This window comes from Emys orbicularis, chromosome 6 (assembly GCF_028017835.1).
Source record: "Emys orbicularis isolate rEmyOrb1 chromosome 6, rEmyOrb1.hap1, whole genome shotgun sequence".
NCBI classification, from domain to species: Eukaryota; Metazoa; Chordata; order Testudines; family Emydidae; genus Emys; species Emys orbicularis.
In genome coordinates, this window is record NC_088688.1 from 74564701 (window position 1) to 74589107 (window position 24407).

A 24407-nucleotide genomic window follows, 5' to 3' on the forward strand; every position below is an offset into this window, starting at 1 on the left:
TCATGGGCCTGTTGGGTGATGGCATAGTGGGACACAAAGGTATGAACTGACGACCATATTGAGGCTCTCCAGATGTCCTGGATTGGTATCTCAGTGAGGAACTCTGCTGACAAAGCCTGGGCTCTCGTTGAATGAGCTGTCATGATGGCCAGAAGCGGAACCTTTGCCTGCTCTTGGCAAACTCGGATGCAAGCAGTTGTCCAGGATGAGATTCTTTGGGATGACACTGGTAGTCCTTTCATCCTTTTCGCTACTGTTACAAAAAGTTGCATAGTCTTGCGGAAGGGCTTAGTCTTCTCGATATAGAAGGCCAGGGCCCGCTTAACGTCTAACGTGTGGAGCTAACGTTCCTCATCAGAGGAAAGATGATAAGCAGAAAAATATCCTGGTTGCTATGGAATTCTGACACCACATTTGGTAGGAAGGTCGGATTGGGGCGCAGCTGGACCTCGTCCTTGAAGAATACCATATAAGGGGGTTCTGATGTCAGGGCTTTGATCTTGTAGATCCTTCTGGCCAAAGTGATCACCACCAGGAAGGTGACCTTCCAAGACAGTAGCAGGAAGAAACAAGATGCCAACGGCTCCAAGGAGGGCCCCTATGAGCTTTGACAGGACCAGGTTTAAGTCCCATGGGGGAACTGGGTTACAAACCTGCAGGTAGAGTCTTTCCAAACTCTTGAGGAAGCTGACTGTCATCTCATGGGAGAAGACTGATCTGCACTATACTGGAGGATGGACGGCCGAGATGGCTGCCAAGTGAACCTTAGCAGACAACAGAGCCAGACCATGATGTTTTAGGTGGAGCAGGTAGCCCAAGATGTACTGCAGGGAAGACCGAGATGGAAAAAGATTCTGTTCAAAAGACCCAACAAGTGAAACATTTCAACTTAGCCAAGTAGGTAGCCCTGGTGGAATGTTTTCTGCTACTTAGCAAGACTGATTTGAGCAGGCCCACTCCTCAGGGTTCAGCCATGCAGCAGCCATGCCGTAGGTGTAGGGAGACGAGGTTTGGATGAAAAGCAACCAACCATGGTTTTGCAAAATCAAGTCCGGACAGGGTGGAGCATTAGTGCAGCTGCCACTGAGAGGTCCAGAAGCATGCCAAACTAATGCTGGTATGGCCATGCCAGAGCTATCATGATAACCTTCACCTTGTCCCTCTTGATCTTTAGGAGGACTTTGCGAACCAAAAGGATCAGTGGGAAGGCGTACAACAGGCCATCTGTCCATGAGAGCAGAAAGGCATGGGAAAGGGAACCCCTGCTGAGCCCGCGCATAGAACAGAACTGATGGCATTTCCTGTTCTGTCTGGTGGCAAAACAGGTCCACCTGCGGAGTCCCCCACTTCTGGAAGAGAACAGTGGTGACCTTCGTGTGAAGAGACCAATCATGGCAAGAGGAAAAGGACCTGCTGAGGTGATCCACCAGTGCATTCCGGTCTCCTGGGAGGTGCGAAGCCTCAAGGTAAATGGCACGCTTCATACAAAAGTCCCACAGTCGGAGAGCCTCCTGACACAGGGCTTAGGATCGAGCTCCCCCTTGCTTGTTGATGTAAAACATTAATGCCATGTTGTCTGTCAAGACCTGCATGACCTTGCCTAAGAGTTGGGGGAGAAAAGCCAGGCAGGCCAAGCACATTGCCCTAAGTTCTGTGACGTTTATGTGCAGGGAGAGTTCTTCCTGGGACCAGAAACCCTGGGTCCTGAGTCTGCAGAGATGGGCTCACCACCCCATGTCTGACACATCCAAAACCAAGGTACCTGTTGGATATGGGGCAGCAAAAGGCACCCCCCTTCATCACAGAATGTGAGTCTCTCCACCAAGTCAGAGAAGCTAAGACAGGTGATGGAATCGTGAGAACCGAGTGCAAGTGGCATCTACCCGGGGAGTAAACTGACTCCAGCCACATTTGTAGGGTTCTGAGGCGTAGCTGCACATACTGCACCAGGCAGGTACATGCTGCCATGTGACCTAACAGTTTGAGGCACACCTGGTCGGTCATAAGCTGGTGAGCTGTGACCCGGGTGATTAGATCCAACATAGTTCGGAACTTGGCCCCAGTAGGTAGGCAGGCCCTGGCCTGGGCGGAGTTGAGCATTGCCCCAGTAAACTCTATTCTCTGCACCGGGACCAATGTTGATTTCTGTTAGTTTATTAACAAACCCAGCGCCCAAAGGGTGGCATGTACTATGCCAATGCTGTGCTGAACCTGAGAGTGGCCTTTGATCAGCCAATTATCAAAGTATGGGTAGACTTGTAGGCTTCAACATCCGAGGTAGGCTGCAACCACTGCCATACACTTAGTAGAAACCTGAGGGCTGAAGATAGACCAGTGGTTCTCAAACTTTTGTAGTGGTGACCCCTTTCACACAGCAAACCTATGAGTGTGACCCCCCTTATAAATTTAACACACTTTTAAAAATATTTAATATTATAATAAATGAAGGTGAAGCAGGGTTTGGGGGTGTAATAACCTTGCGACGCCCTAAGGGGTCACAACCCCCAGTTTGAGAACCCCTGTGATAGACTGAAGGGAAGCGTGGTGAATTGGTAGTGGCATTGGCCCACCACAAACCTGAGGAATCTCCTGTGTCCATGGATGGAGATGTGGAAATAAGCATTCTTTAAATTGAGGGCAGCGTATCAGTCTCCTGGATCCTGGAAGGGAAAGATGAAGGCCAGGGAGACCATGCGGAACCTCACTTTCTTGAGCTATTTGTTGAGGTGATGCAGTTCCAGGATGTGCTGTAGGCCCCCTTTGGCCTTAAGGCTTAGAAAAACTTGGGAGTAAAACCTCTTCCATCTCAAGTCCAGAGGAACTTTCTCTATTGCCCCCATATGTAGGAGGACTTGTACCTCCTTGACAAGAATCTGCTCATGAGAAGGGTCCATGAAGAGGGATGGGGTTGGAGAGGTGGGAAAGATGAAAACTGCAGGGTGTAACCAACTGTTACAGTACAGAGCACCCAACGGTACAATGTTACATAGGCAGTCCAAAAACCAAAGGGGGGAGTGGATCCTGAATTGAGTCTGGTATATCATCCTCAGGTGTGCCTTCAAAAGGCCAGCCTGGTCCCACCGGGGTACCTACTTGAGCCCGACTGGGAAACTGAGGTAGAAGGTAGGGGCTGACAACATTAATAGCCCTTTCTTTTATAGGGTTCCTGCCTGGGAGGCCCCAAAAACCTGGGAGGCTGTTGAGGCCTGAAATGCTTCCTGGAGGCCAGGGGCGTAAACAGGCCTAGGGAGCGAAGTATGGCCCTTGAGTCTGAGGTCGTGAAGCTTGGAATCTGAGAACAGGGAGGTACCCTTGAGGGAGAGTTCCTGGACGGATTACTGAACCTCATGCGAGAGACCTGATGATTGGAGCCACAAATAGCACCTCATGGTGACCGCTGACACCATCGTTGTGGCTGCTGAGTCAGCAGCATCCAGAGCTGCCTGGAGGGAGGCTCTGGCCACCGTCTTGCCTTCCTCCAAGATGGGCATGAACTCCTGCTTCGACTCCTGTGGCAGGGAGCTCTTTAACTCGACCACTGAGTCCCACAGGTTAAAATTATACTTTCCCAGCAACGTCCTGCTGGTTAGAGATACGAAGCTGGTGGCTGCCCGTGGAATAAACCTTTCACCCAAACAGATCCAGCCTTAATTCTTTGAGGTGGTGCTCAACTGCGCTTGTCTGTCCCGCTCGTTTGCAGCGGACACCACCAGGGATCCTGACGGGGGAATGTGAGTACAGGTATTCAAACTCACTGGCCAGTACATAGTACTTCCTCTCTGTCCTTTTTGAGGTAGGCAGCAGAGACGAAGGGGTCTGCCATAGCACCCTGACTAGACCCAACACTGCCTCATTGACTGGCAGGGCCACTATCAATCAGGCTCTGCATAGACTCCTTTACTCCTAGGCTTTCAGCCTCAAATTTGTGGTGACATGTTCAGGAGTTCTTGATAGGCCCTGAAGTCATCTGGTGGAAGCGGGTTATTAGGACCTGCGACTGCCTCATCCGGGGATGATGAGGAAGAAGGCTAGCACCGTAGAGGGGCTGGTCCTTTCTCCTGCACCTGGACTACTTTCATTGGGGCCACTTCAGTGACTTGGTGCCAGGGTCAGTACTGGAGTCGGGGTCCAGTGCCGGGGTCAGTGGCTTGTTTCTCGGACACCACCAAATATGAATGCTGGGAAGGGGGTCTCGGTACCAGGGGAAACCATCATGTGTTCCAATATTGCCACTGCATTGGCCAATGGCCCAGCTCCAGCTGCAGGGCCGATACTGAAGTCCGGTGCGTAAGTCGGGTATCAGTACTTTTCTGGCGGGGCAAAGGATTGCCCCTCTGACTCCAAAGAGGACTCTTCCCTCGGAGACCATGGCGGAGCCGTAGCTGTTTCTGCCTCCAGGCGGTGCCGGGAAACTGGTGACTGACGCTGGGTTGGGGACTGCTATGGTAGGGCCATGGAGGGCCTTCCTCTGGAAGGTGCCACAATGGTCGGTGCTGGGATAGAACTCACAGCCCCTTGAATCCTTCTATCCCCGGAAGCTCTGGCTGGCAAGAGGCCTTGGGGGTGGGCAGTCCCGGGAGGGACATCAAATTCTTTGCAGCCTGGAAAGCCTCTGGAGTTGAGGGCGTCCACAGGCGCGAGGTGACACAACTGCTCTCAGGAGTCAGAGGTGGGCCCCAGACCGGGCTCAGTGCCTTACGTAGAGTCGACAGAGTCAACCATGAATCTGGGAAGGATGAGTGGCCCGGCACAGGTCTCACTTAGTCAGCTACTCCCCACTTGTCCCTCTTCAGCATCAGAGAGCGCCCTCTCTTGGCACGCTGTTTCTTATGATTCTTCCTGTATGGAGAACGGTGCCAGGAAGAGCACAGTGCCGGTGGAGCACTTCGCACGGAGGCCAAAGTGCTCAGCGCTGATTCAGAGCAGCAAGGCTCTGAGGATTATCGGAGGGCTGCCTCCATGAGCAAAGTCTTCAGATGAACGTCCCTGCCTTTCTGAGTGCGCAGTCTGAAGTTCCTGCAGATCTTGCGCTTCTCCTTTACGTAAGCTTCCCCAAGGCATTTTAGAAAGCTCAAATGCGGGTCACTCACTGGCATGGCCTCCACTCACCGCAGGAGGTACCCTGAGATGATGCTCCTTGATGACTGGGACCACTATTTACACTACATACACTAATACTAACTGATAACTAAATATGCCAACTACAAAAACTATATACAATGGACTACAGAGTCCAAACCACTGGGAAAGACTTTCAAGAGCAGGAGGGTCATTCCAAGCAACTGTCACGGGCAGTAAAAAGGAAGTGAGAGGATGTGGAGCTGGCGGCACCCCGTATACCGGTGCATGTGTGCAGGGCTCCCAGGGGCACTAGGGCCGGTCCCCTGGATACCACTAAGGGGAAAAAAATCTCTGGAAACTGTGCATGTGGCATGTGCAAACCTACCACGGAATGGATGTGAGCAAGTGCTTGAAGAAGAACTGGTGCAACCACTGCTGGAATACTGTGACCACAATTCAAGAAGGATGTTGATAACCTGAAGAGGGTTCAGAGAAGAACCACAAGAATACTTATAGGATTAGAAAACAAGCTTTATTGTGACAGACTCAGGGAGCTCATTCTATTTAGTTTAACAAAGAGATGGGATAGGGATGACTTATCAGTCTATATGTACCTACACAGGGAACAAAAATTTGATAACAGGCTCTTCAATCTAGCAGACAAAGGTATAACTCGATCCACAGGCTGGAAGTTGAAGCTAGACAAATTCATACTGGATATAAGATGGCAATTTTTAAGTGAGGGTAATTAACCACTGGAACAATTTACCAAGGGTATGGTGGATTCTCTATCAATAGCAATTTTTAAATTAAGAGTGAATTTTTTTTTTAAGTTATGCTCTCGTTAAACAGGAATTATTTTGGGGAAGTTCTATAGCCTGTGTTATTATTGGTCATGCTAGGCACTCACAATGACTCTTCTGATCTCGGAATCCATGAACGCATGAATATTCAACTCCAGAATTCAATTTATTTGTATTGTGGTGATGTCCTGGGACCCTAATAATGGATGAGGGCCCCATTATGCTAACAATTGTATAGTCTATGCCCTAAAAGGTCTTACAATTTAAATATAAGATAAGAGACAGCAGATGGATAGATAGAGAGACAGTGGAGCAAAAGGTAACTGAGACAAGACTAGTATGCATGAAAAACAGTTGTCATCATGCATCAGGTATGTAACTATTGTTGAGCTTTTTGTACATATCATGACAGAAAATTGTAAGGAGCAATCTGAAGGAAAGCAATGATGTGGCTTTCTGGATGTTTAAAGCCAGCTTCTCCCATACATGAGGGTCAGCATGGGAAAAAGTATGAAGGTTCTTGTATTAACATAATGGACAATAAAGGCTGGCATTACTGGCAGAAGTCAACATCTTGAGGGTGTGCAAGAGATGATGTTAAAATAGGCCACGAAAGGCTTTAAAAGCAAAGATGAGTAGTTTATGTTTGATGCAGTGGAGAAGAGGGAACCAGGGAGGAGTGACATGGTTTTCATGGATCATTCCTTCAACTATCTTTGCAGTAGTTTTTTAAATGGAGGTAACTGGGGCAAGGTAATATTTATCAAGGCAGGAGAGAGAAAGATGTAACAGTACTAGAGATGCAAGATGAGGGTCTGTATGAATGGAGAAAAAAAAAAGGCAGAATTTTAGAGATGTTTTGCAGGATAAAGCAGCAATATTTAGAAATGACCTGGACGTGATGTCCGAGACAGATCTGAGTAGAAAATACCATGCAGGTTACAGGCCTGAGTGACAGGGAGGATGGTGGTGCTGTCCATGGTGACTGAAAAAGGAGGAAGACAGGGTTTAGTGGTAATGATTTAAAAGCTCCAATTGTTAATTGGGGGGGAGGGATAGCTCAGTGGTTTGAGCATTGGCCTGCTAAACCCAGGGTTGTGAGTTTAATCTTTGAGGGGGCCATTTAAGGATCTGGGGCAAAAATCTGTCTGGGGATTGGTCCTGCTTTGAGCAGGGGGTTGGACTAGATGACCTCCTGAGGTCCCTTCCAACCCTGATATTCTATGATTAAAACCCACTATTAGTTTGTTTTAGGAATCGCTCTTTTCTCTGGAGCTAAATATTTTGAGCATTTAAAAGTATTATGAAGTGAGTGGACTGTTTTTATTGGTGACCAGTAGTATCATTTAAACACTATTTATACAGGTAGAAAGCTGTCAGAGATTAACCTTATACTCACCTTCTTTTACCATTTGACTTCACCTCCCACAATCAGCTGGGTACAACTCTGTCACCTTTATCTTGTGTATCTCTTTTGAGACTTTTTGCAACGGTGTGGGTGTTTCACTGCTGACAATGTATTTTACAGCACAAAATGCTCATCTATTTGCATATGGATCAAATAACTATAGTGGTAACATGTAATATAATGTAGCCAATTAGTTCAGTTTATTATTTAATTGTGATATATTGTTGGGATTAATGCATATGCTATTTCATATGTAATCAGTGTGCGATGAATAGATTTAAGTTGTAAGTATAGGTATAGGTATAGATATAAAGTAGGATAGGATCATAGAAGTATAAAATTGACAAGTATTTGAGTGATGAGTATGTATTAGACAGATAAAGATAAGGTTGTAACGCATGGCCTACAGGCTGAGACCTGCACGATTTCAGATTAGCCATACTATGCCTCAGGCCTAAGAAGAGCTGACATAAGTAGCTTAACCAGAAATAACCCTGTACACGTAAAGTTACAAGATTATTGTAAAGAAAGTGCCAGTATGTGATGTTTGGGGAAATATATTGCAATGTACCTATCTAGACTGCAAGACACCTGACTGTAACATCACTGTGGAAAGTTTTGCTCTCCCCACAGGTTACCATGGGAACATGTTTACATAGATGCTGATGAGACTAAGGGGAACTAAGAGAACCACCTATGAAAAGCAGGGCATCCCAAAATGTATGGGATGTGGAAGGACAGAAAGAAAAGGGGGTTGGAACAGTCATGCATATACATATGATGGTAGATGTGGTCATAACACAGGATAAAAAGGATTTGCTGGTATGGACAGGATGGTAAGACCACATCAGAAAAAAAAACCCATCTGTCAGGATCCCACCAAATGCAGTAAGGGCCAAGGGTCAGAGCAGGGGGAAAACCTGAGGCTGGGAGTAGCAGAGGAGTTTGTAGTCAGGTTCTAGGCCAGGGTCAGAGTCAAAAGGTCGAAGTCCAAGTCAGGTTTCAGGTTCGAGTCAGGAAGCAAAGTCCAAATCAAGCCAATGTCAGTGCCAGGCATGGCTGTGGCAGCTACAGGAGATCCACACTGTTGCCTGGAAACTTCCTGGAACACTCACTGGGTTTATACAGGGCAGGGAGCCAATGAGGAGCCAAGAGGCTCCTCTCTGTCAAATCCTTGAGGTGGAACTTCCCGTGGGCTGTATCCACAGCAGGTCTTGGGAAGTGGAGAGCAAGCTGGTTACATTTGCCGCTGGGTGGCAGCCTGGAGATATCAGCTGACTGGTGGCTTCACAGCCCTGGGTTCTAGACTGGGGGCCTTATACCATCAGGGAAGAACCAAGTCAGAAAGACTCTCTCCCCCCCCCCCCATTGATGACAACCTGTTGAGAGATGAACCTGACTCTCTGTGATAGGTGAGTATGAATACAGCATTGGCTATTGCATAGTTTTGTACATGTATGTGTGAATGTAACATAATACAGACAAAATGACTTGTGATTCCATGTGTGGTCACTGTATTCCCTCTTCGTGTACTCCTAGAGTCTCCCAACCTAAGAGAATCTCTAAGGGTGACTTTTACCCTGTTGATCTTAAAACTGTAGCAACACAGGAGATGGACTTACTTACTACGGACAGTGTTTTAGCATAGAACTATCAATTCAATTGAGATAAAGGCTACAATAGTTGTGGGTGCTAAACAGTTCTACCCTTTTGTTTTAAAATGTTCATAAATTTTCAAAACCTTTCACTTTTGGGGCTAAAGTTTTCTGTGTTTTGTCTCTACTGAAAAGCTTTTTTATTATTATTATTTTATTTGTTTTAAATTGGAGCAAAATTCTGGCTTTTGAACTGAGAAAGGGTAAAAAATTGCACTTGGGACACTTAAAGAAATTTGCTTTACCAAAAGCAGACTGCACTGGAAACAATACATCCAGTGCATGTCACCATGAAAAGTGATTTCATTTTCTGCTTTAACTGGAGGAAAATGCAGTTTTCCCATACACTGGAAGTTCTTAGGTAATTTAAATGCTTATTACCATAGAAGACTAATAAAAACATTCTGAATTGACTTATGGCATCTCTGTTCAGTAGACCTCAGTGAATTCTGCAAAAAGCTTCCCCAAATATTCATTTGAATTTTAAATGAATTTGCTTCATCAGTATTCACACCCTTTTTTGTTGCCTTTCAGGGAACATTTATGCAACAAAATCTCACAAGCATTTGCACCAGAAGTTTGTTGATAAAAAATTAGCTTCATCCAATGAGGATGAAAGACAATACTAATGTGACAATCTTGTCCAAAATTTCAGAATATCAAAAAATAAATGTGAAGAAACTGCCATGCGTTAACACACAGCTAATAGAAAGAATGTCACCAAAAATACGCACTCATTTTTAATCTCAGGACTCCCTCTTCTCAGACTTGTAAAGCATCTACAGCCTGATTTACATCTAAAAGCTATATTGGCATAGCTACGCTGGTCAGGGATGTGAAAAAATATACCCCTGACTGACAAAACCCCCAGTGTAGGTGCAACTATGTCGACATAACGGTACTTCTGTCAATGTAGTTAAAAGTTGCCTGGACAGGTGATGTTCGTAGACTGACAGAAAAACTCCTTCCGCCACTGTAGGTTGCGTCTACACGAGAGGGCTATGCCAGCATAGCTATTACAACATAGGCTCTGTAGTGCAGACTTAGCTTAAATCAATCAATGCAGATTATTATTTGTACTGCAGTAGCACTTATTAGCCATCAGTCTTTGTGCTAAGAACTGAACAAGCATATAAAATTAAGATAGATTTTAAGCTTTTCAGGGAAGGAACTAAGTATAAAGAGGAGACACAACAGGTGTGTGTATACAGATAAACAGAGGTAGTACAAAGTAACAACGCGACTATTAGGAACACCGTGATAAGCAATGGTCACTGCATACCAGCTGCCTAACCATTTTTGTAGGCATCATGACTGATAAGAATGATGCAGGGCATTGGCTGCACTGCCATTTACTGGCTTTAGAAAAGACTAGGACATCTTGCCTTCTCACCTGAAGTAAAGGTGTCACAGTATCAGGCTTCTGAAAAGAGGACAAGAATGAACATACAGAATACAACAGCATCCCCATATGAAGAGGTAACAACTTTTGACCCCCCGAGGGCTTGTTAAAAAAAAAAAAAAAAAAAAAAAAAAAAAAAGTGGATTTGATGTTAATTAAAAGGAAACAGACCAAAAAGGAGTTTACAAAATGCAGTACTGTATTTCAACTTCATTGTGAGCCTTAGCACTGCACAGCAGTGAACACTTAGAAATGAAAAAATATTCAGTGTACCTTTTAAAAGCACTATCATCAATAGTACACAACAGATAACCAGAAGTTGAATCAGCAATTCTGCTTACCTATCTTCACCAAAACGTCGGCCAATCAAGACTTTACACTTGTCTCCAGGGAGGCAAGCAGCTAGAAGAGGCACTGTCCGTAATACTCGACTTTCCTTTATATCAAAAAGGGAAAAAAACATTTTTTAAAGAATAAGGATGCTTTCTTAAACTCTTAAGATGTAGTAGTTTCTTTTGTAGTTCTTACTACCACAAAATAGGCATCATACAGGCTCTCACAGTGATAGAAAAGGCATACAATAGGGAAAAAATCCAGATTCCAATTTTAATTTATTCTATTCTGTGTAATACTTACCTGTAATTGTTGCTCTCTGAAAATATACAGCTCAGTGAAAACATGTAGTCTTGCCTCCATTTACCTGTTCAGACCTGGCAGGAATTCCCATAAACCAAATTCTATGAAGTTTGGTGTGATGAGGACTTCTCATCCTACCACTGCTGAAGTATTTAACATGCCCCCCAATACTTCACCAGTTAATTTCAAGCTGGAAGTTAGAATACTTCCATATACATATTAGCCAATTAAAACATGAAAAAAAAAATGAGGTCAGTCTCTTCACCTCTGTATATCTTCAGAGAAGCATTTTTTACAGGTATCTAATTATTTCTTTTTTAGAGCTACCCATCTCAATAGATTCTCACGCTGGACTTTTATCCTGCTCTCTCTCTCAGTCAATGAAAAAACTCCCATTGACTTCAATGGTGCAAGGTCAGACCTTCAGTGACTTAAAATAAAGCTCAAGGGTGCTTGTAAAAGAAAACTGTAAACAGAAACTTCAACAAAAAATGAGAAACAATGAACAAGGAAACCATAGAGAACACACCCTGATCAGTACCGTTAACAATAATGCAGATTACATAAACAGTATGCTAGATAACAAAATGTATTATACACAAATATATGTGTGTGACAGGGAGAGAGAGAGATTGATTTCAAATTGCAGAGCCACCAAGCACTTGCTATTAATTCATCAGGCACAATGGAAGCCACCAACCAGATGAAAAAAGATAGTATGATATAAACTTAATAGGCTTCTTCACCTATAGTCGTCCTGCAATTTTGCCAAAAGGGCTTATTTGTGATTCAAGAAATTGATAAGAAGTTTCACGGCTTTTAAAAAATCTAAAAAGTTAAAACAAACAATTTTATTCTTATGCTCAGAGTGAAGAAGCAAGAATGTACAAAAAAGTAGAAACCTGGTCAAAGACTGAAAAACGATGACAGCAAAACTGATAGTGCACCCAATGTCCTGGGCTACCACTATCCAAACAAAGCATTTAAACAACAGACTAGTCTAATACAGGCACAGAATACATTAGTTTTTATACTTGTGGGGTTCCCCCCCTCCCGTGTCTGTCTCTCTCTCTCTCTCTCTCTCTCACACACACACACACACACACAAATGAAGTTGACTTTACTTTCACAAACAGATGCCAAAAACAATAATCTTGGATGTGTCAGAAGATTCATTTTTTGGCAAGTGGTTAAAGAATGGCAACAAAGAGCAGAAAGAACAGCTACTATTTGTCTCTCATTAAAAAAAATACTAATAGCCAGCAGGAGGAAGACATTCAAAAATTGTTACTTTCAATGTTTTTCTCTAATTTGGTCCCACTGCCCAATCGAAATAACCTAACTTTTAGACAAATGCTTGCTGCTAACTGTATGGAAGTGTATTTTTTTAACTGAATTAAAGGTGAACTACAAGAGAAAAGTATGTTTGGAAATGTAGACAGTATATGAAAGATGGACTACACAAAGTAGAGAAGAAATTGTTTGAGAATTCAGACATGAGCTTGTAGATAACTAAGACCTTAGTAAAGGTTAAGGCTAAATATATACTGTCATTGTAGCTATTTTCAATCTACAGGTCTGAAAACATGTAATTATTTCCTTCCTTTGCACTCTTCCATGTTCCTCCCGGCAGCAGTGTGCAATGCTTTGTTTTGTGGAAATACTGAATATTTGACTACTGAAGTACCATAGATACAGCACCATAGGGGTTATTCTTCTTTTCTGAGAGTTAATGGTGTTGGTTACTACCTTATATTTTCTCTGTAGTGAACTGGATTTTTCATGATTCATGACTAATAATGAAACATCTACTAAAAGAAAATTTATTAAAAATAAACAAACAAAAACCAATATCCTTTTGGTTTCTCTCAGTTGAAATGTCATCTTGATTTTCTCTGGAATGGATAAAGTGTAACAATAAAAAATCCACAATCCTCAGGATTCAACTGGGGATGCTTATCAACCATAAGGAATAAGTGAAGGTGAGCTAACGGCACCAGATCTATGCATGAGGATATTAAACCCAGAAGATTATTGGTCTTAAATTTCCTTCACAGAAGTTAGACATAGTGATCACTAGCTTTGCAGGAAGCATTGTTTGGAACCGAGACATGTACAGTATGGCTTACATTCTTTTAACTCCATTAAGGGCTCAGACTTGAGCCATGCTGCATTCCTTTGCTTCTGACCAGAAAGCAGACTGTTCTACACTGCTGGAGATTCCTCTAGCGAGGCTGGGGGAAAGGGGTGGTAAAACAAATAGGTGTACGGTCAGCACAGCTAACTCTATGCCACATCCCCAAGTCCCCAGCACAGGCTCCTGTCCTGAAGAGCTTAAAATCTAAATAGACAAGACAGACAGAAGGTGTGAGGGAAAAGAGACACAGAGAGGTAATGTGACATCTCCAAGGTCACACAATAGGTCAGCAGCCAAACCAGGACCAGAACCCAGGCCTCTTAACTTCCAGTCCAGTGCCCCAACCATTAGACCACAATGCCTCTCCAAATTGGGTGCAACTAATGTAATTCCATCATTTAGATGGCCAGGAGAATGTATCATCCTTAATTCGGGAGACACATGAAATTGTTATTAGAAATCTTGCTATTAGGTTTACACAGTTATTAGGGCCCATGATTTTTTTGAAGGCATGAAAGAAGCAAAAATGTAGAAAAATATGATCAACACTTGGGAGGATCCTTACAAAAAACACAGATCACTGGGAATTCTTGAGGAGCTAAGTACAGGTTATCAGAAAACATTAAGAATACCCAAGAAAACAAATAGGTAGTCTGTTTCTTTTAGGATTCACTTATGTGCTTCATTAAATACTTTATTTATTTATTTTTGAAATAGTAGCTCTAGTAGACCGGATAAGTAACTGTGCTTTCCTGTAGACTTCTCCTTGCTACAACATTTAAGGCCATTACCTCAGGCTGATTTGATTTATATTGTTAAATATTAATAGATTAATACAGAATAATAAAAGCTAAACACAGATCTCCTATGACTAAAATATATTCATGCTTCAACTGTCTCCAGGCCAGTAGGCACGTACTACATACGGGCTCACTCCTAAATCCTTACTTACACAAGTAGCCCCATTGACATAATGAGACTGCTTATGTGAGGAAGGATTTCTTACACATAAGGATTTCAAGAATGGGCCATGATTCAAGAGGAGGGGGAAAAATTAGGAAAATAATGACAGATTTTAAAAATAAAAGAATAAATGAGGTTAACAAATCATGTGAACTAGTTGTTCAGCTTTATAGCTATTTTCAAAGATTAAGTTGTTGCACATGTCTGAACAAGATTGTTTCCTCTTGCCCTCTCTCACACCCTTTACTGTTGAAGCTTCTAGCTGAACTCTGACAATTCCCATAGCCTTACTCACCTCCGCTGGATGCTGAATTATATACAAGCAGGTGGAGACTTTTAGAGGATGTACAGGGAAGAATGGACACAAACACACCTTCTGAGGACGGCTACAGGATGGAAAGGGGAAAAAAAAACATTGGCAATTAGTCATACACACTATAAATTTTATTATGTAAAACATGTATCCCTTCTCAAGAGTTGTGTTAGTAATTTCCTGTACAACAAACTGCACCTATACAAACCTTCTGACAAACTTTCTGTTGCTGATATTGCTATTATTTGTAAAAACAAACAAGACTGTATTTAAATAGACTTTGGAGAACAGTGTTCAGAAACATGCTCTAGAAAATTCAGTTGGGATTAAGGCACTTCAAAGAATTCATTTTCAACCTATTCAAGAGAAACAATTTATAAGTGGCTATGCCCTGACCAAGTGAGAAATCAACCACTGTCTTCCACCCCAAATAAAGGATTCAATAATATAATACAAAGCACAGAGAGGAAGGCATATTTGTATGCACAACAAACCATAGACATCCCAAATATATTATTTTGTTGTAATTATTTACTATTCCACACTATATTCATCAGAAATGTAGAAACAAAGGAAGACATGGTCACTGTTTCAGAAACGTACAGTCTGAAAGACACAAACAGTACAAAACAAATCAGCTGTTTAAAACTGTTCTGTACTTGGCAAAAGGTCTTATAGAAGACTTGAATATAGAAAGACAGTGATTTGAACATTATTATTGTTATTTGGTACACAGGAAGAGCTGGTTGAAGGTCCAGGCACTGGGAGCAGCACAGAATGGGACACAGTGTAATACAGTGGAGCAGAGATAATATCAGAGGATAAGAATGATGTCAATAAGTTGGGTCATAAGCTAACCAACAATAAATAAATAAATAAAAAACAAATATTGCTACTAGCGTATTACAATTGGTGACAAAAAACGAACAAAAAAAGACCCAAAATATTTTCCTTGTAACAACAAGATTTCAAAAAACAGGATCATCTAAATAATTTTTTTTCCCTTAGGCAAAAAAAGAAAAAGAAGTTAAAAGTCATTATTTCCATAGTAAACCTAAGGTCCCCATTTCCAACTACCCCTTGTGGTCAACGTGTTTTTCCCCTGTAACATTTACTGACCACACCCGCATACTTTCACCGTATGTTTTTATACTGATATGTCTTCACTGCAAAGTTAACTTGAGTTATTCTCCTGAGTTAGCTTAGATCAGTGGTTCTTAACTTTTTTATCATTGTGTGTTACCTGGGCCGCATGGGCCAGGTGGCAAGGCAGCGGCAGCATGGACCCCGACCCTGGACCCCTGCCGCGCGGGGCCAGCTGCCTGCTCCAGACCCCACCGTGCAGGGCCGGCTGTTTGCCCAGACCCCACCACGCTGGGTGCCAGGGTAGCCCGGACCCCACCGCGCCAGGCAGCGGGGAACCTGGACTCTGCCATGCGGGCCGGCCTTTAGCACACACCTGAGCTGGACTACAGCTATGTACTAATTGGGCCGTATGCGGCCCGTGGGTTTAGAACCGCTGGCTTAGATTGAGAGAGCAGCTGCATTGCAAAAAGACTCTGGTGGCAGTGTCTGCACTGGCATTGCACACACAAGAGTGTGGCACTAAGACTTCTGGGGGCAAAGCTGATAGCCCTTTGCACTGCAGTAAGCTGCAATGCTCTATGAATTCTCAGTGAGTGGTGAGAATACTTTTCTGTCCTTTTTGAGCGCACAAGAGGAATTGTCGGAAGGCACTAGCAGAGGACTAGCAGCATTCAAGTGGAGTTAGCCTACATCCATGCAACAGCATGGTAGTATTAACAGCTGACGAGTTGTGCTAACTTGACCTTTAGCCTATACATCCCGACAGGCCAGCAAATTTGAGTTAAAAGCACCATCAGACTAAAATTAAGGGGTTTTGTGTCTGGACAGGACTCAAATTAAAGACAATCCTGAGTTTAGTACGCAATGAAGGCCTTTGGCCCTTCAGGTCCTGAAGTGTTTCAATTCAGTTACATCTTGCCCCAATTTCAGACTGCCTCTCACCAGAGATCTTAAGTTTATGTTAATCTAGGATTTACACCACCATAAGTCCAGAAACTACCTCTAGAAAGCTTTGTTGATTAGGGGGGGAAAAGCAAAAACAAAAGCTTACATAGTATAAGTAACAGACTTACAAAGTAACTAGTGAGAACATTTTATCCTAAGTTAACCAAGCATATGTTTCCACTTTCTTTGTGATCAGACTCTCAGCCTTTTTTCATCAGTGAAATCTCTGTTACTCTATTAGCTGTGGTATTTAGCTGTATATAGCCCACATTACCATTAAAGCCATTCAGGTTTTTTTAGTTTTAGTGCACAGACATTACCAAATTTGAAAGAGAGACCATTAAGTTTGGTGCTCAACTTGAGACACCACGGGCCTGATTTAAACAGGTTGAACATCTATTGCTCATTTTCAGATGTGCTGAGACTAAGGCTACGTCTACACTACCCGCCTGAATCGGCGGGTAGAAATCGATCTCTCGGGGATCAAATTATCGCGTCTCATCGGGACGCGACAATCGATCCCCGAATCGACGCTTGTACTCCACCAGCGGAGGTAGGAGTAAGCCCCGTCGACGGGGGCGCCGCGGAGGTCGATTTGCCGCCGTCCTCACAGCGGGGTAAGTCGGCTCCGATATGTCCAATTCAGCTATGCTATTCGCGTAGCTGAATTTGCATATCTTAAATCGACACCCCCCCCCCCCCCGTAGTGAGGACGTAGCCTAAGTATCTCAAGATGGGTACATGTGAACAGGGAAATGGTTTCGATGATTTAGCTTATTTCTTCATTTCAACACTTTTGAGTAAGTTTATGGAAGTTGCTCCAGCATAATGTATTGTTGTCTTATTTTTCATATTTCCTCCTATGAAACACACAACACTTCAGAAGGGACCCTAGATAGGTGTTAAGTATAGATTAAAACCTTCTGAATACTACTTGATTATAACAGAGTATAACCGCAAATAGGTGCATCCCCCAACAGATTTTTTGCTGTCTTTGCCTTGAATGTTTAGACACTTTTCTTATTGGTCGTAAGTTTTAAGTTCTTGTACTTCCCTGCAATTAAACATTCCATTAAATATATGATTTCTCTCAGATATTACCCAGCTCACTGCATTAAGAAAAGAAGTTAATAGTTAAGGTTTTCCAGTTACAACATTTTCTGTAGAAAAGATTTAGTACTGAATACCCACTGAATAAATCAGTTTCAAAACAATAAATTCTTAACTCCCAAACTCCAATTCAAAGAGCTACATTTCCCCCCAGCTTCTATAAACTGAAGTAAATGGCATCCAGTGAATCCTGAACTGTATTTGTTATAATTAAATTTCTCAGACACAATTTACTTTGTTTCTTGGTCTCCATTTCATATAAAAACCCCTCCTTTCTGTTGTTTTTTGCATTTTTCACACTTGGTTGTATTTTTGGTTGGTGACTTTTCAACTTTGTTAAAATTTAATAAAAGGACATTCTAAACAAAGAAAGCAAGTATTTTCATATTATAAACTCAACCCTGTCCATCTGTAATTTGATTTGAAGGAAATGGAGCACAAAGTATTGCAAAGTATTTTTTCAATAAAACTTAATTACTTACATGTGTATATACACATCATTTAAGTTTAGGCACCCAATTAGGCACCTAATTATGTTGACTATGTTTTTGTACAACCCTTCTCTGGGGGCACCACGCTTATTTCTGTGCTCTCATTTTGATGCCTCATGGTTACTGTGCTTTTAGGGGCAATTCCCTACATACAGCCCACATTACTAGCCTGCAAACTGTGGGGCTCCTAAGGGGTAGCAGTGGGAAAGGAAAAACCTTCCATTAGACTACAGAATGGCAGAAATCCTGTTCCACAACCACAAATGTAGCCTCAAGGTTACAGAAGCCTACACTCTGAAGGCCATCTAGGCAAAAGGAGTATTTTGTATCTTTTTGTTTGTTGTTTTTAAGTTTGTGGGCACAATCCTGCAATGCACAGCAGGCTGAAGTCAAAACTGAGTAGGAGTTGCAGCCTTGGAGCCAAAAAGAAAAAACACGAGAAGAGTGGTCTGTGCCTAGTCCAGAGGGAAGAGGTCTCTCCAGGGACTCCTTCTGCCCAAGTGTGCCCTGTGGCTATGGCTCTCTTCAGGGAGAATAAAGATTGGTGGTAAAGGAACATTTGTGTCTACATCAACAAGGGCAAACTAAAGGTTTACTTCGGGATGTGGACAGTTTTACTTGTGTATCTGTTTATCTGTAATTTCTCTATGGTTCAGAATTCTCTCAAGATGTTGTTTCCTCTGTTTTCCCTTGTAGCATTCCAGTATCTGGAAAATTATTATAAGGCAATGCCAGGCAGTGATACCAACCCCAGGCCACACCAGTGTAAGTACAATACCTTACTGGTTTAAGTCTAGTAAAAGTGTTAAATGTTCTGAAATTGTCTAATGAGGTCACTCCGAATTTTCTTCACATGCTGGAGCAGAAGGCCACTCCCACAGTTTTTTAAATCTAGTTTATTTTAAAATGTAAAAAGTTAAAAAAAAAAAACTAATGTTGAAATTGAAAGATACATTTTGTTTATTTATAATACGTTGTGTGCAGTTTATCGTTTACAGTGTTTCCCAACACGGCTAAGACCAGCCAAGCAATGTTTCCCTTTCCTGGTGTCAAGCCTGCTGTGAATCGTGGTCACAGGGCAGGAATGCTATAAAGGTGAAGATGCAGAAGGCCATAAAATAGGCTGGTATATGAAAACCCCTTCTCACAATCTCCTTTTAATCTCCATTCTCACACAAATAAAATCTATGTATATCCAGGCCATAGATGTGCTCTTCTGAGGCTTAATTTTCAACCTGTCAGAACATGCCCATAGGGCTGTTGAAATCAGGCACCATTCTGAGGATGCAAATAAGTACACACCTTCAGGTCTCAGTGCCTCCCCTCAAATGATTCTTTGGAAGTGTAGCCATTTAGCTTTATTCTGAATATATGCATTTAACCAGTTTTAATATTTACAATGAACTCAGACAGTTCATCCCATGATAAAGAGCAGCCTAAGCAGAACAAGATAACTGCGTTTTTATATTCTGAATTCGTAAACTTTCCTGGCCAAAAACCCATGTGAAGGTAAGTGTGTCACAACATGTGTTTTAGAAACCGTATTTGCAAAGTTAAAAGGAAACTGATGTTTTTGAACTATTATCACTAGTGGCAACATCATCATGTTCTAAAGCATATTGCGAAGGTCAGGCCACAGACTCAATATTTTCAAGGAAATGCAGCTGGCCAAATATAGATGGATGCTTCAAATTCAAGTTAAACAGATTGCTTCCCCATCTAAGTCAAAACACCACAGACCTTAAGGTCAAAGCACACCTGACAAAGCTGGACAGCGTCCATACAGTTACCCCTTTCCATTTCACATACTTTATACTAATACAAACTCATTAAATACACATTAAAACAGTATTCAGGGATTATGTTATGCCGGGACTTGGCATGGAGAGTTTAAAACTGTGAGCAAATATATTTTGGAAAATCTGAACAAAAATTTACTTTTGCTACTTTTATGTTTAGAGGGCAAATAGCATTACGGCTTCAGTGCTTTTTCACAAACAAATAAACATTTTGTTTTTTAAATTAAATTTTGCAGGCTACAACTGCAGTTTTCCAACATTACCTACTACATTCATTTTTCAGGATTTAAAACAAATGAATACAATTACAACAATTGGCACCAAAATTAACTACCCACCAAATTTCTTTGCACCTTTATTTTAGCTATAAACTCTTTGGGGTGCTGGATATGTTGGGGAGCTTTTCTCTCACACTCCCAGTGTTCCAGTGGTGTCTCCTTACAACTACTACCAGCTAGCTCAGAGGCAGAATGTACTATACCTCTTTCCTCAACCAAAAGTGCAGAGGCCCTTTAAAATGATGGGGACTGCAGTGCACACAAGAGTTAGCTTAATCGGCTACAGCTTTCCCCCTCCATTCTCTTGAGCAACAGTGTTAGAAACTAGTTCTGAATAAGTAAAAAAAGAAGATGAAAGCCAGACATTTAACCACTTTTTTTCCTAAATAATAATCGCCTTAAGGCTGATGGACAACCTGTAGGCCACGTTTCAACTCCATACAATCTGAGGTACAAGAGGGAAAACTACTGCAAGAAGAGTTATAACAAAAGATGTTTGGACCCAAGACAATGAAACCTGTGTAAAAAATTGCCCTTATTAGGCAACCCATTCTCCCCAAAAAATCTGCCTCACCTTTGGTAGAAGACTACTTCTCTATAACAACACATTACTGATACCTTAAACTACATCTCAAAGTCTGGCAAATGGTTACACCAATAGTCCCCAATTTGGCTAGGACTATTTCACATTTAACAAACCATTATTGACATTCCTGTGTCCCAGCACAGTTGGCAGCTGGCATATGAGGCAGGCCCTTCTACATGCCCCGTGGGCTGCTGTTGGGGTTACTAGGCATATATATATATATGAACCAAAGTTCTTCCATGTTTAAACTCTGTCCTTCCATGTTTAACTCTAATCGGCCTCAAAAGCCAAGGACAGGAATTGGAATGTGTAAATAGCCAGTTACCAATTATGACCTTGCTCATAACCAGGTCCTAAGCAATAATGATGAGGTTTGCATGTTTCTAGCTGGAGGAGGGGTAGTAAACTAAGGGTAAACAGAACCAAATGATTGTTTAGAGGAATGTTACTAACAAGCTAGATTTATAGCCCTAGAATGATTTAACGGCTTAAATGTATGAACATGTCTTCGGTAGAGAGGGGAGGGGGAGTAGGGTGGGGTGGTAGAGGGGGAGGGGGGGGGGCTTAGTTGTAAGGTATAAGAAGAGAGAAAATGTTTTGTTCCGGTGTGCTCGATTTGAGACTTGCCTGTCTCCTTGCACCACTTTGAGATCTCAAATAAACTTTGATTGTTTCTCCACCCCGGTATGTTTATTGGCGCGAAGCACGCCGGGCAACGAACCAGTGCTGTTGCTGTCCTCGGGCCTCTGTGCCTGCAACAGTCTTGGCGTCCCTGGGTGGGCTCGAGGCTGAAATTTAGCCTTGCCCGGACCCCTCTCGGAGGTCGACGGATTGCGGCGACGACCGAAGCCCAGAGCTCACCGGTGACTTCATCGGGGGCCTCGGCGGAGACGTGGTTTGGTCAACCCCGGAGGGTACAACGGTGCAACGCGCTCAATTAGTGGAGAAGCAGCTGCGGGCGACAGTGCAGAACCGGACCCTTGGATAAGGTAGGAACAGTCCAGTGGGGACTTTACCTGTTTTGACCTGGGGACGCCCAGTGTCTCCCTAGAGTATGGGGCAGGGGCAGAGTACTGCAGGCAGGGCAAGGTGTACGCCCTTAGAATGCATTCTGGTGAACTGGAAAGTGTTTGGATCGGATCCGTTGATTAAAAGTAAACTGAAAAGATTCTGTACAGTAGACTGGCCTCAATACCAGCTAGAGGACCAGGAAAGGTGGCCACCGGAGGGATCACTTAATTATAATACGATCCTTCAATTGCTTCTGTTTTGTCAGCGAACGGGTAAATGGAATGAACATATGTATGTACAGTTGTTTATGTTGTTAAGAAATAGGTCAGATCTTTTGCAAAGGTGTAATTTGACTCCGACAGGTTCGGTAGTAACTACTGTTAGTCCCCAGAACCCTCCCCCGGTTGTGATGGCAGAGTCGGTGTCCCCTTCGGCTCCAATACCCCCACCATATAAAGACAGGTCCCAGAGATAGAATCCCACCGAGGGGGCAATCCATTGATTAGTGAGACTCAGATAGCCCGTCATGGAGCAGAAAATCGCCTAGCCACTACAATGCAGGTTTATACCCATGTGCCTTTTAACCCAGTGGACCTAGCAGCTTTTAAGACACAGGCAGGGGAATTTTCTACGAATCCAAGCAAGTTTATCTCGGTCTTTGAAGGGTGTCTGGCTAGCCATAAGCCTGACTGGCATGATTGTAATGTCCTTATGCGGACCCTGCTGTCTGAGGTGGAGCGTAATCAGGTTGTGTCTAAGGCACGGGAGGAGGCACAGCATAGACATGAGGCAAACGCAGCACACGTCCCTGTTGCTGCAGCCCAGGTCCCTACAGCAGACCCCCAGTGGAATCCCAATGTGCCGGCGGATTTCACCCTTCTCACTGTATACAAGGAGCTCCTATTACATAGTCTCCGACACTCAGCTGTCCGACATAACAATTGGGCTAAGCCGTATGAGCTAGTACAGGAGCCAAAAGAGAGTCCAGTTGCTTTTCTGCAGCGTATTCGGGATACCATCAGGCAAACTACTAATGCAAACCCCGATGATCAGGCTACTGAGGCAATTATAAAGGGTATCTTTACCAGCCGTGCTGCCCCTGATATTAAAAGGAAACTGCAGAAAAAGGAGGATTTGATGGGCATGACAATGGCACAGATTCTGGAAACTGCAAACAGGGCTTACAGCCTTAGGGAGGGAGAAAAGGAAAAGAGGCAAGTGAAAATGATGGTTGCAGCAGTACAGGCTGGTGGCAGGGGAAGATTTCAGGAAGGTGGAAGGGGCTGGGGAATGAGAGGACGTGGGCGTGGGCGCCCTGGCTTACAGGAAAGACGTCTGGGTCGCAATCAGTGTGCCATATGTCGAAAGGAGGGACATTGGAAAAATGAGTGCCCCGAAAGGGAAGGTACCCCTATGATGGCAGCAGAGGATCAAGAATAGGGGTGTCAGGGGAGACGGACTATCCTGCCCCCGGAGATTCAGACACAGACTTTTTAATAGACTCTGGAGCTGCACGAACTGCTGTAAACCAACCCCTTCAGCTGCCTGTGGCAGATTCCCTCATTGTGGTGGGAGCCACAGGGAAAGGAACTAAGTGCCCAGTATATGCCCCAGCGGAATGTGCTTTGGGGAACAGAACTCTATCTCACAGACTGGTTTACCTCCCCGATTGTCCAACGCCACTATTAGGACGGGACCTGCTTTGTCGCTTAGGTGCTACCCTGCATTTCACTCAAGATGAAATAAGCCTCACCTTACCCCCAGAGAATGCCTGGATAATGACACTTGCAATTGAGCCCTCAGCTATGCAAGCCCCAGAGTGGAGTCAGTGGGAGAAGCGGGTTTTTCCTCTGGTATGGGCATCAGGGATCCCAGGAAAGGCAGCCCATCATACTCCTATTATTGTTCAGCTCTTGCCAGGAAAAGGTCCAGTGCGAATCAAGCAGTATCCAATCAAAAGGGAAGCCAGAGAGGGACTGCAGGAGACTATAGACCAGTTCCTAAAGTGCGGGGTACTTCGAGAATGCCAGTCAGCTTGGAACACTCCTATCTTGCCTGTACAAAAGCCCAATGGCACATACCGGCTGGTCCAGGACCTGAGGGCAGTTAATGAGCGGGTTAAGACTCTACACCCCCTTGTTCCAAATCCGTATACATTGTTGGCCTCTATAGGGGGGCAGTACACTCATTTTTCAGTCCTGGATTTAAAGGATGCTTTCTTCACGATTCCGGATGGCCCCCAGTCTCAGGAGATTTTCTCCTTCGAGTGGGAGGACAAAAGGAGGGTTAGAAAGCAGCTTTGCTGGACAGTGCTGGCCCAGGGATTTAAAAATTACCCCACCCTTTTCAGTCAGGCCCTGGCTAGAGACTTGGAGGAGTGGGACAACGAGGACAAAGTCCTCCTCCTGCAATATGTGGATGACTTGTTAATTGCTGCTGTGGGTCTAACCTCTTGCCTTAAAGCCACTGTGAGCCTCCTGAACTTTGTTGGACTCCGAGGATATCGAGTAGCACAGAGTAAGGCTCAGATTGCTCTCCCAGTGGATGGAATCTGACAATGGAACACACTTCACATCCCAAGTCGTTCAGAAGATATTGGATGCCCTACAGATCCCCTGGAAGCTTCACACGCCATGGCAACCGCAGGCCAGTGGGGTAGTGGAGCGTACAAATCAGACTCTTAAGCGGCACCTCTCAAAGGTCTGCCAAGAGGCTTCCCTTAA

The 24407-nt window shown here is 43.6% G+C and overlaps 1 protein-coding gene across 1 annotated transcript in view; it reads right to left on the reverse strand.

The window, feature by feature from the left end:
* DTWD2 (DTW domain containing 2) overlaps nucleotides 1-24407 on the reverse strand; it is a 190345-nt gene that overhangs the window by 95841 nt on the left and 70097 nt on the right. The window contains exons 2-3 of the mRNA XM_065406722.1: nucleotides 14361-14451; nucleotides 10671-10765 (exon numbers count right to left, since the gene is read on the reverse strand). Of these exons, the coding sequence (XP_065262794.1) occupies nucleotides 10671-10765; nucleotides 14361-14451 (186 nt within the window). The remainder of the gene's footprint in view (nucleotides 1-10670; nucleotides 10766-14360; nucleotides 14452-24407) is intronic.